At 44.2% G+C, this 12052-nt stretch overlaps 1 protein-coding gene across 1 annotated transcript in view; it reads right to left on the reverse strand.

Moving 5' to 3' along the window:
- Nucleotides 1-3829: 3829 nt before the first annotated feature.
- The window catches only part of WDR49 (WD repeat domain 49), a 116338-nt gene continuing 108115 nt past the window's right edge, over nucleotides 3830-12052 (reverse strand). The window contains exons 18-19 of the mRNA XM_018557787.1: nucleotides 10112-10262; nucleotides 3830-3938 (exon numbers count right to left, since the gene is read on the reverse strand). Of these exons, the coding sequence (XP_018413289.1) occupies nucleotides 3920-3938; nucleotides 10112-10262 (170 nt within the window). The 3' untranslated portion in view covers nucleotides 3830-3919. The remainder of the gene's footprint in view (nucleotides 3939-10111; nucleotides 10263-12052) is intronic.

Below are 12052 nucleotides of genomic sequence, written 5' to 3' on the forward strand. Positions count from 1 at the left end.
TTATAGAGCAGGCTGGTTATAACAGAAAAAACTGAAACACAGGTGAAAATGAGCCTAAAGCTCCAGTATTTCATATTTATCTGACATTTATTTTTTTAGTTCTGACCATAATTGATAAAAAAAGTTTTAAATGTTATAATAATAAATAAATAATAATTAAAAAAGCACAGATGTCTCATCATTTCCTTCCCCTACTCATCTCCCTAACCCCTCCATAACCCTTTCTTGAGCAAAAACAGAGAGCACAGGAACTTATCAGCTCACAAGATTTCTGGCAAGGACCCCACGGCCTGTCCCAGCTACCGCCCCATCTCCCTCCTTAATGTGGACATCAAGCTTTTTGTGAAGGTCCTAGCCACGCGCCTTCTTCCGTATCTCCCCTCCCTGATCCACCCGGACCAGGCAGGCTTGGTCCCCACCAGGGAAGCTAGGGACAATACTATTAGGGCCCTTAGGCCCTTAACATTATCCACTTGGTCCGGTCGAAGGCCTCCCCGTACCTACTGTTGTCGACTGATGCGGAGAAGGCCTTTGACAGGGTCGACTGGTCCTTTCTTCGCCTTACCCTGGAGCACATTGGGTTAGGTGAGGGCATGCTATCTTGGATCCTAGCTCTTTACTCGAATCCCACGGCTTGCGTAAGCGTCAACGGTATCCTATCTGCACCCCTCACCATAGGCAATGGCACTAGGCAGGGATGCCCGCTCTCCCCCCTCATTTTCACATTGACGCTTGAACCTCCACTGCGCACCATCCGGGCCCACCCAGACATCGGGGGCATCACGGTAGGATCCACCCAACATAAAATAGCTGCCTACGCAGATGACCTACTGTTTTTTGTCTCCTCCCCAGACACCACGCTACCCAATTTGACATGTGCCCTACGCCAATACGGCGACCTGGCCAACTTCCATATCAACACTCAAAAATCGGAAGCTCTCAATCTGACAGTACCAGCCCGGATGCTATCCCGTATTCAGCAGAACTTCCCGTACAATTGGGCCCCCAATGCCATCAAATACTTGGGCATAAAACTCCCCCGCGATCTCTCCCAACTATACAGTCTAAATTTTCCGCTTCTGCTATTGAAGGTTAAATCGGATCTAGAGGGCTGGGCCAGGAACACGTTTTCCTGGACAGGTCGGTGTAATGTCGTGAAACAGAACGTCCTCCCACGCTTCCTCTATCCCTTCCAGGCCCTACCAATACGAATCCCTCGGGCTTACTTCCGATACCTTCAGGCAGCGATATCCTCCTTCGTTTGGGCAGGTAAGACCCCCAGACTCCGCCTGTCGGTCCTTCGGCGGCCAAAGCTGGCGGGGGGTCTGGGACTTCCCGACCTATACCGGTACTACATGGCCTCCCACCTGACACGAGTCGTGGACTGGTGCAGACACGGGGAGACTAAACCCTGGGTGTCATTGGAGCAGTCCATAACCTCGATCCCTCGAGCCCTTCCCTGGTGTGGGACAGCACTGCCCACACAACTGAGCACCCACCCGACGGTGGGCCCCACCTGGCGGATGGCCCAGGCGGCTTTGAGGGTTAAGCATCTGTCCCCCTCTCCATCTATTGTGTACCCGATCCTTGGCAACCCCGAGCTCCCTCCCGGTCTGGAAGACGGGTTATTGCGCCGTCTTGTGAACCTGGGACGGTTTCGGGCGATGCTCCTTATCCAGGGCTCACAATGGCAGTCCCTGCGAGCCCTGATGTCTGACATGGAGCTGGGAGCTGGGAGACCAGGGCTTTTGGAGACAGCTCCAGCTTTCCCACTTCCTCGCTACACTACCTGCACCTACCGGTTATGCCCGGACCCTCACGGACTACGAACGCGCCTGTACCGACACGGGACCACTGGCTAAGACACTGTCCATCTGTTATCAATTGGTGGTAGAGGCGGACCTGGACTCCCCACTGTCCTTTTTTGGGCAGTGGGAGAGGGAGCTGGGGATCCAGTTTTCCCACGATGACAGGGCCAAGCTCCTGAGGCTCTTCCTGAAGTCGTCCATATACAACAAATACCAGGAATCGGGCTACAAAATCCTGACCCGCTGGTATAGAACTCCGCGCAGACTTCACCTGATGTACAACGAGGCATCGGATGTATGTTGGCGGTGCGCCTCCTCTCCCACAGACATGCTCCATTTTTTCTGGACCTGCCCGAGACTAACACCTTTTTGGTCACGAGTCCGGCAGATAGCCCAGAAGTTTACAGACCACCAAATCCCAGAGGACCCAGCGTTCTTTCTCCTCCACCATAACTCATTCCCACTGAAGGGATACTCCAGGTCAGTGCTGGTACACTTGCTGAATGCGGCACGCGCATGTGTCCCTATCCTATGGAAACAGGAGACCCCACCTTCGATACGGCTCTGGTTTACCAAAGTGAATGACATCAGAACCATGGAGGACCTGACTAGCTCCATTAGGGGTACCTCCGCCAAATTTGCCACCACCTGGTTTTACTGGGGCGAATTTACCGCAACGGCCGAATACCAAACCATCATGGCTTCCTGAGGAAAGCGGTCACAATCCTAGCATGCTCCCCCCCTCTGCTCCCTCCCGTCCCCAAACCCCCTCTCCACCTATTGTATGTCTCCTCCCCTCCCCCCACCCACCCCCCGACCTACAGTAGAGGTCACTACGGTAATCCCACTGTGGACGCCCCGCCATGCCGGACGGACCCTAAAATGTCATTTAATAGCACTTCTGGCTCGCACATGGTGGCAACGCGCCCTAATCAACTACTGGCAAGACTCTCGCGGATGCGAGGGCTAGTCATGCGATCAATGTTTGAAATGCCGTAGTCGATCTGTATGTTTATTACAATTATCAGAGCTCTCTGTATTTTTGTTGTGATAACATGTGACACTTCTGCCCTTATCCAGGTCAGTGCTGGTACACTTGCTGAATGCGGCACGCGCATGTGTCCCTATCCTATGGAAACAGGAGACCCCACCTTCGATATGGCTCTGGTTTACCAAAGTGAATGACATCAGAACCATGGAGGACCTGACTAGCTCCATTAGAGGTACCTCCGCCAAATTTGCCACCACCTGGTTTTACTGGGACGAATTCACCGCAACGGCCGAATACCAAAACATCATGGCCTCCTGAGGAAAGAGGTCACAATCCTAGCTTGTTCCCCTCCCCCCCTCCGCTTCCTTCCGTCCTCAAACCCCCTGTCCACCTATTGTATGTCTCCTCCCCTCCCCCCACCCACCCCCCGACCTACATTAGAGGTCACTACGGTAATCCCAATGTGGACGCCCCGCCACACCGGACGGACCCTAAAATGTCATTAGGAAAACTTCTGGCTCGCACACGGTGGCGCTGCGACCTATTCAACTACTGGCAAGACCCTTGCGAGGGCCAGTCGAGCGATCAATGTTTGAAATGCCGTAGTCGATCTGTCTGTTTATTACAATTATCAGAGTTCTCTGTATTTTTGTTGTGATAAGATGTGACACAACCGCCTTTGTTTGTTGTTATATTACGAAACTGTTCAATAAAGAATTTATTAAAAAAAAGATTTCTGGCAGGATCAACCGGTATTTTTTGCACCTATCGAACAGATATATCAAAACCCATTTAATGGTGTATTTAGCAGCCCAAAAAGGTAAACATAAGAGAAGTTCTTCATTAGGGTTTACATATACTTAAAGATAATAATAAAAACAGTCAATACTACAGTTAAATGCTGATTTTTTTATTGTAAAAACTTTATTTACAGTTTTTTTTGTAAATTGTCGGTGTGTTGCTTTGTCTGTGGCTTCTGTACCTATCATACTGCTATTTTTCTCTCTGTCTTGCTGGCTTCTTGTTTCTCTTTATCCTGGGTTCTGGAAGCATTCTGTCATTTAGTTGTTTTGCTTTTAGTTCACGTTCCAAAATTTCTCTTGGGAAAAGGCTGCCCTCGTCAAACACAGCTTTCAGTGCTAGAATAGTTATAGAATCACATTTACATTATTCATGTGCCTGGCAAGTATCCAAAAAGTCTTTATTAACACCGATTGCTAAACTGACCCAGTTTTACATTGTTATCCCCTCTTACCGTTATCTCAGGCAATGTGACATTCTTATAAGACCAAGGGCAGTAACAATGCACAAATGAAAAAAGTATTTCAGGAAAGACATATGGTTGCTGTGTACTTTTATTCAACTGATCTCAATACATATTTCAGAATGTACCTTAATATAAACACTTATATGCAAGATCATCGTTTTAGAAAGACTTGAATCCTCATTTACATGACTTTTACAAAAACATAAAAGCTGGATTTGCCAATAATCCAGACACACAAAGGCTGATGTTTTGTCAATTAGATCCAAAGATCACAGAACTCTTTGTTCTCCTAACGATCACTGAGACTACAAGTTTTACCACTAGAAATAATCTCTGTTGTTCTGTTCCTGTATATATAGGTTGGTTTGGTTGAAAGTTTTATTTTAACACTGAGTAGTAAGGAAAAAGAGAGGAAGAGAGGAACAACATTTTATTGCACTCAATCATTTTCAATTGGAGTGCAAACTATGGATGACAGGTTACTAAACTCTTTTTGGGGTCAAATAGTTTTCCACATGCTGGCAAATGTAAGCCCTTGGTACAATGGGAATGACAGGGTGCTTAGGCAACCTACAGCCAATCCAAGAAAAGAAATCGGAAGCTTCATTATTAACATTTGTGTTAGTGCATCAACACTGTGGATTGGTTGGTCAGCGTTGTCAGCTTTTAATGGGTAGGAGGAAGGGGACTTGGCTTATTAGAAGTCCCTTTTTCAATTAAATTGTGTGACTTTTGTAAACAAAATAGTGGTTTACTTATGAATGGAACTAGGGGAATGCCTACAGCCAGCGTCGTCCCTAGCCTTTTTGCCGCCTGAAGGGACCGGGGATTGGGCAGTGGTGGTGGTTGATTAACACTGCCCTCCCTGCCCGGTTAGGTGTACCACCCTGCTCCTGACAACCAGTGATGTCACTGGTTTCCAGGCGCTGGGCAGGATGCCAGACAGAGCATCCCAGGTTGCTAAGAGCTGGACAAAGAGATATGTATGGCCCTTACACATCTCCACATCCAGCTCTTAGCAACCTGAAACACTCTGGCCACTCTGCCTGCTGCCCCCCTGCTGCTACCCCCCACGTGATGCTAATAGATGCCACCTGAGCCAACAGGCTCATTGAAGGGATGGCCCTGCCTACAACCCAATTGAGGTCACAAATCTATATCTGCAGTTAAATAGAAATTGTATTAAAAACCTGTTTTAATAGTCTTACCTCCACTTTTTTCTTGTTACACCTGTTGTGCAGAGTATCTAAGTGTGGCTGTGTTAAGGTGTCCATACACCTTACAACCATCGCATGACTTTCGTTGTGCGATGGTTGTAAGGTGATTAAAATTTCGTACGACCTGCCCATCTTGGACAGGCAGATCATAGGGGAGGGCTGAGGGAAGGGCTTATAGATGATTGCATCGCGCTACCAACCCTAGCGTGCACGTAAGACGAAAGTCAGAAAGTCGTGCGACCTTACAGTATATGCGGTCGCACGCTGCCCATACACTTTACGATTATCGTACGATCGCGGCATCACCCGCAATTATCGTACGATAATCGTCAGCTGTATGGGGAGCTTAATTTAACAGGCACCTGGTAGAACCCAGAGCTCTCATTAATTCCCCCACACCTGGTCAGACAAGCCTCCAGCCATTCTGTAATATACAAATCTGTGTACGGACACTTGTGCTAAGAGGTTTAGCTGTTACTCAGCTCTGCTATCACAGACCAAAAGGAGAAGGGGACAGAAAGCAATTATACTGAGAGATTAAATTATGTTGCAAATCACCAAGTCTTCAGCCGGGTTTCAAGATTTGCTGTGTGATGGGGAACAAGTGTTAAACGTGCCTAGGTAGTACCCTGAAAAATTTACCTTTTGCCTGTAACTCTTCCATATAAATAGCCATGCACTTTCTAGCAGGTGAGTGTGTCTAGGCTCTACTGTGCCTACATCCTCATAGCTGTATATCTGCAGTGTGAGATCTAAGGCTAAGGACTGCACCTCGGGAGATTTGGAGTAGAATTTGGTGATGTCTCTACTGTGTTGCTCATTGTTCTCCTTGCTGGAGGCTCTGCCACGAGGAAGCACTTTCCTGCATCCACCAATATGGCCTCACCCACACAAAGACATGGTGCAGAACAAGGTATGGTAGGTCATCAATGGGGAAAGATCAGTTGCAGGGAGACCACAGGCAATATTGGTGACTAGTTCTTTGTCCTGTGCATGCCCTTTCTTGGGCATAACTTCCATAGTTCAGTTCTTTTTTTAGTGGTGACTGTGATCACCCCTTTCTTTTCTTTGGTTAGTTATATGTTATAACTGAGAGTAAGGAAACCACCAGATACCGCCATCTATAGCACTTCAGATGAAAATGTTGAGAGGTAATGTTGAGTTTTTACTTGTACTTCTACAATCTGTTTCCAGTGCGAAAATATCTAAAAATAGATTCAGCAACAAAGTTTTGTACTCCGTGTTTAGGGATGAAGAGATGTTGGCTATGTAGCAGCTTTATTATTATGTGCTGTTTAATAGGCTATGCTGGAAGAGTCAGTGGGCTGTCATTAACTTTTAAAAGCAATCTGTCACTTAGTTTTGCTCTGTTATAGCGCTTCTATTAAAACTGACCTGACCAATTTTTCAACATACTGAAAGTTTTCTGAGGTTGACACTACCAATCATTTTGTTACACTTGTTATTGCTCGATCACTAACTGCTCTGCTCAGCTGTCACAGCGAAGTCTTGAAGTCAGATTGCTGCATTGTGCATGGGCAGTATTAGTTAGACTGTTAACAATAATAGGCACTGCAGCTTCTCACCATCGCCTGTGAATGCACATTAAAGTTTGTTTACATGTCACCTTTTTATCAATGCCATATCAAACCAGAGGCAATTCTTTAAATCTGTTTGCAAGAGATCAGAGTGTTACAGCTAGTTTTGAATTGTTAAATCATTTATGTCTTCTTCCCCTAATTGCAACAGCAGTAGCCATCTTTTTTCCACAGGATTAGTAGGATGTTGTTAGCAGAACATTTTAATAGAAACTGAAAATAAAATACCGGTAGCAGTTTTAAAAATATATATAAAGTATTAAAGCTGAGCTGCGAAATACATAATAATAGCTAAAAAAATGTATTTAAAGCGGTACTAAACTGATATGTGCTAGGTGGGCTTTTGCCATAATAAGCAAGTACAGTTTTCACAGCATACTTGCACATTATGACACACTCACCTTGCAAGTGTTCCCTTCTCCAGTGCTGTGCGATGGATCCTCTGCCCTGCGCTGTTTACATATCCTCTGCCTCCACTTTTGGGTTCTCAGGTATCTTCTTCAGCCTTTGAATGGTCACTGATGATGTAACTCCTGTGCATGGGGACAGAAGATACATCCTCACCGGCATCAGACCCATTTACGGCATCTTAGTCCCTGTTCACACCACGTTTCGTGAGCAATTGCACACAAACACAGAACGCATCAAAAATGGGCAACGTGTTTGCAGTGCCATTACTTTCTAACGACACCCAAAACGTGGCCAGGAGAACATGCTCTTTTCCTCGCATTGACACAGATTAAAGCGTGCACAAACGCGCAGAGAAAAACTGAGGACGCATATCGCAGAATCTGCAAAATTAGCTACTCTCCCATGTTTGCCACGCGTATGACACCTATTGAAATCAATTGGCAAATATGGGAAAAAACACACGCAAACATGCACAAATGCATGCAATACATATTCTTGGTATGCCAAGATGTGAACGGGACTTTAGAGAAGCTATGAATGAGCCAAGAGTGTACACTGCACAGAGCATGCACCATACAGTGTACACAGAAGGTTATGAATCACTAGGGGGAGGGGGAATAATCCCGACCTTCTAGCAATGCTTAACTTATTTTTACTGCTTTAAAATAGACAAATGTGAACTGTCTTATCTGCCAAAGATTTGTAATTCTGTTCAACCACTTCTGTGAACCATACACCTCTGCCAGACAGCACACCCAGGAGGGCGACACCGCTTTTTATGTTACAGTTAAAGCTGAATTCCAGGCAAACATCTAAATACACAGATGGAATGCACATATGAAAGTTTTACATGTCAAAGATTTTGCATTTTCTGTCCATCTATTTCCGAGATTTATACAATCCCCTTAAAACAGCAAAGGCTTTCTGGCAGGGCATGAGACCTGATTTTTCTCTGCTGCAGTTAAAGTGGACCTTTACCCCTTTCACTAAAAATCACATCAGCATGCATTGCTGGAAATTCTCATCTTGCATCCTGGGAAGGTTACATCACAGTGCATTGCTGGAAATTCTCATCTGTAAACTGCAAAATTTTACAAGATCTCATGGAAAGGCATTTTTTTCCCCTGAGATGATGTGCATGGTCACATGTCCTAGTCACAGGAAGTAAAGGGAGAAATATGAATCTACTCTTAGTAAAAATGGCTACTGTGAGAAGAATGGGCAGGAAAAGAAAAATAAGGTATGCAAAGAATAAAAAGCCAGCAATTATCTGTAAGTATCTTGGAGCTGATTGTTTGTTGCACTGTAAGTAGGCAGCAAAGGTTTTATACAATAATATTGCTTAATGTGATAGTAATAGGTTCATGCTTGAGGTTATGTTTAAAGGTTAGGTGTATATATACAGGGCCATCCCTATAATGAGATAGCCTGAGTCGGTTGCTTCGGGCAGCATCTCTTTTGGGTCACATGGGGGGTGGCAGGTGTGCTTGCTGCCCCCTTTACAGCCAGAGCGTCCCAGGTGGCTAAGAGCTCTTAGCCACCTGTGATGCTCTGGCTGGCATTCTGCCAAGCTCCTGGCAACCAGTGTAGTCACTGAGCAGGGTCCAGCCAAGCTCATGGCAACCAGTGAGATGGTTGGGACACAGCCAGAGCCAGAGTCCCCCCCCCTCCCCAGAGTAATGTGCACCACTAGCTACCCCCGAAACTTGCACCACACCCCCGTGGACTCAGACAACAAATGGTCTAGAGACACCCCTGGGTGTATAGGTTAGATTGAAGTTAAGAGTTACATTTAGAGTTCAGAGTTATAACTAGGTCCAGGGTTACACTGAGGTTAAGTGATTAGAAGTAGTGGCCAAGTAGTGCCAAGTGAATGTTCATTTAGCTTAGTGATTAAGATAATGACGTGTTTATTGTTAATGCCTAAAACATGTTTTTTGCTTGCACTTAATTGGATGATTGACATGAACCCAGTTTTACCTCTTTTACTAAGCTAAATGAACATTGGTTTTACAAAGGGAAAACCCCCATACCCCTTCAGTTAAAGTGTATCTAAATCCAAAAGCAAAAATGATATATAGTGCAGCTTACTAGTCCTTAGATATGGTGGCTGCATTTGTTTTCACTTTTCAGGCTAACAACATTTTCAGCCAGTACAGAAAATTTCTGTTGCCAGAAATGCAATGTCCTTGTCACTTTCTGTAGCATAAAAGAAAGTACAAAGAACTCTATACAGTATTTATTGTGTGAAATACTAGTCCCATCAATCCACCATTTAATGGAGATGGACAATGGAAATATGTTTGAAGTCCAACCTGTGAGACAACCATGGCTGTTGTCCAACCTGTGAGACAAACATACATACAATGGAGAAGTGAGTGCAGCCATGAAGGGATAGTAAGTAATTCACAGGATCGCCAGGTGAAAATAAAGGAAAAGCTGGCGACGTACACTGTACGTCGTCAGTCACGAAGGGGTTAAAAAAGAAATCTAATGCAACCACCACATCTAAGGATTGGTAAAACTACATTACATTCTTGATTTTGGGTTTAGATATGTCCTACCCAACACTGGTAAATGACTATTACTTTCTTTATGCACTAAATTGTTCATGTTCTATAAACTCACTTTCATGTGTAAATGTATCAAATATGGAAGCAATCTGTTTTTGTCAAATGTGTCAATATGCTGAAATGTGTAGCAGTGAAGTTTCTGTGCCAAAAACACTTCAATTTTCAGAAGCCAAAAGTGAGCTGGCTGTTTTATGTGGAAAGCATAGACATTATAGAATCAGAGGAGCACATATACTTTATGAATACTTACTATTTATGAGTGTAGGGACTTCCGCAACCTTAGAACTTTTCTCTTCTGTCTTTTCTCCAAAGTATTTGTCAGGGTTTATAATAAAATCTGGTTTACTAATTTCCAATGTATCCTGCAGCACACCTATGTTTAACAAGCTGAAGGTACCTGCAGTCAATCATAAGTATCATTAATATCTATGTTTATATTTTCCTCATTTTATGTAAATCAATGCAATATAAAAATCAGTATTAATATTCTGTCTGCATTTGAATGTTTAATCTGTGTGGGTTGCTCTGGGGTTTCCATTTTCCTTTTGCAGTCTGAAAAAGTTGAGATGCTAGGTTGAGAGCTATCTAAATAATCCCCTCATAGTGGGCCTGATTTACTAAACCATATCAGTGCATGCCATTGCATCAATGTGTAGGCAGAATGGGCAGAACAACTTGACTCCTTACATTATTTACTGCATTATAAACAGATATACGCGTACCTGTTACAGCATGTATACAGCAAATTTACTAACAAATGTGGTTTTGTGAAGGATTTTATACTCCAGGATCTAAACTTAAAAGAAAAATGGGCAATGTGGGGCAAAAAAAAAACTACTATACAGAAAAACAGCATAGTCCATGTTGTATGGCATATACATGTGTGTGCCATAGTGCACTGCACAGAAGTGCAGGCTCTTACTTCAGCAAGCATGTTTCATACATTGCTGTTTGAGAACAGAGGAGCTTTAGCATGTGTTTCTAGCATGGCTTAAAGAAGAACTCCGGGGAAAATATTCTTAACCCTTTCAGTGGGTCTACCCCCATATTGCAAGAGTTATGTGCTCGTTTTTGTCTATGGTGTGGAATAAAAAGTTACACTTATCGGAACCTTGGAGTTCAGGAAAGGAGCTGAAATTGGCTTATCAGTGAGAGGAACAAAAGTGATCAAGATAGGTATCCTACCCTGTCTAATTACCTCCAAAGAGATGCTAGAAGGTTAATTGGCCAGGTATGTATGTAAAATAGGGACGTTAGATTGTAAGCTCTTTGAGGGCAGGGACTGATGTGAATGTGCAGTACGTAAAGCGCTGCGTAAATTGTCGCTGTTATCGAAATACATGTAATAAATAATAATAAATAAATAATTATCTGTTCTCTCCAACAGTGAGTAATTGCAGACCCAAAGGTCATCAACAGATGAGGCTTTCACCTGAATCAGCAAACAATGGACAGTTTGGGTGAATGTCATCTAATACTTGATTTAACACTGCCTGATTAATATCTGTGTCAGGAACTGTGTGCATCAGGAAATGTCCAATCTTTATCAACTTACCAACATAGTCATCGACATAATCATTAATGTTGGAATGTAACCTTCTAGAAAACGGCAAGTAATACTGCAGAACTTTTTATGCTTTTGAAAAATAATTTTTCTTTTGATTCTCTACCTTTTGCTGCTTTTGTTTCTGTCCAATAATTAGCTCCTGCCAAGTCTGCCCACTCACTAGCTCCTACTACATGTATTCAATTAATGTTACTGTCGATAAGCACACAGGGGCTTCTAAACACAGTGGACACAGCCATTCCCCAGCTGCCGTGCATGCCCTGTCAATAGGAAACACTGCAATTGATTTCAAATACAAATCCTTGGGTAAATAAGTCAGGTAATAAATACATTTCACAACATAACTGGGGGTATCCGAAATATAGGTGTAATAAGATGGAGTGCACAAGTCTAAATTTGGTGTTAGAAACTAGGCTGTGGTCAGCTCTGATTGTTTAGGTTATATTGGGCGTGTTGAGTTTTTTTCTAAGCCACAGACACAGCAGTGACAGGAATGGACCTTCGGCTCTCCCCTCTCTCTTTCCATCTCCAGCCACCCGCTTATGTGGACGGGTTCCCACTGCCGAACACCCACTCAGCCAAGGCTCTCCTCCTCAGTGGCGGATCCAGGGGGGGGGGGG

The sequence above is a fragment of the Nanorana parkeri genome, unplaced genomic scaffold, assembly GCF_000935625.1.
Source record: "Nanorana parkeri isolate BGI_ZX_2015 unplaced genomic scaffold, ASM93562v1 scaffold303, whole genome shotgun sequence".
Taxonomy (NCBI): Eukaryota; Metazoa; Chordata; class Amphibia; order Anura; family Dicroglossidae; genus Nanorana; species Nanorana parkeri.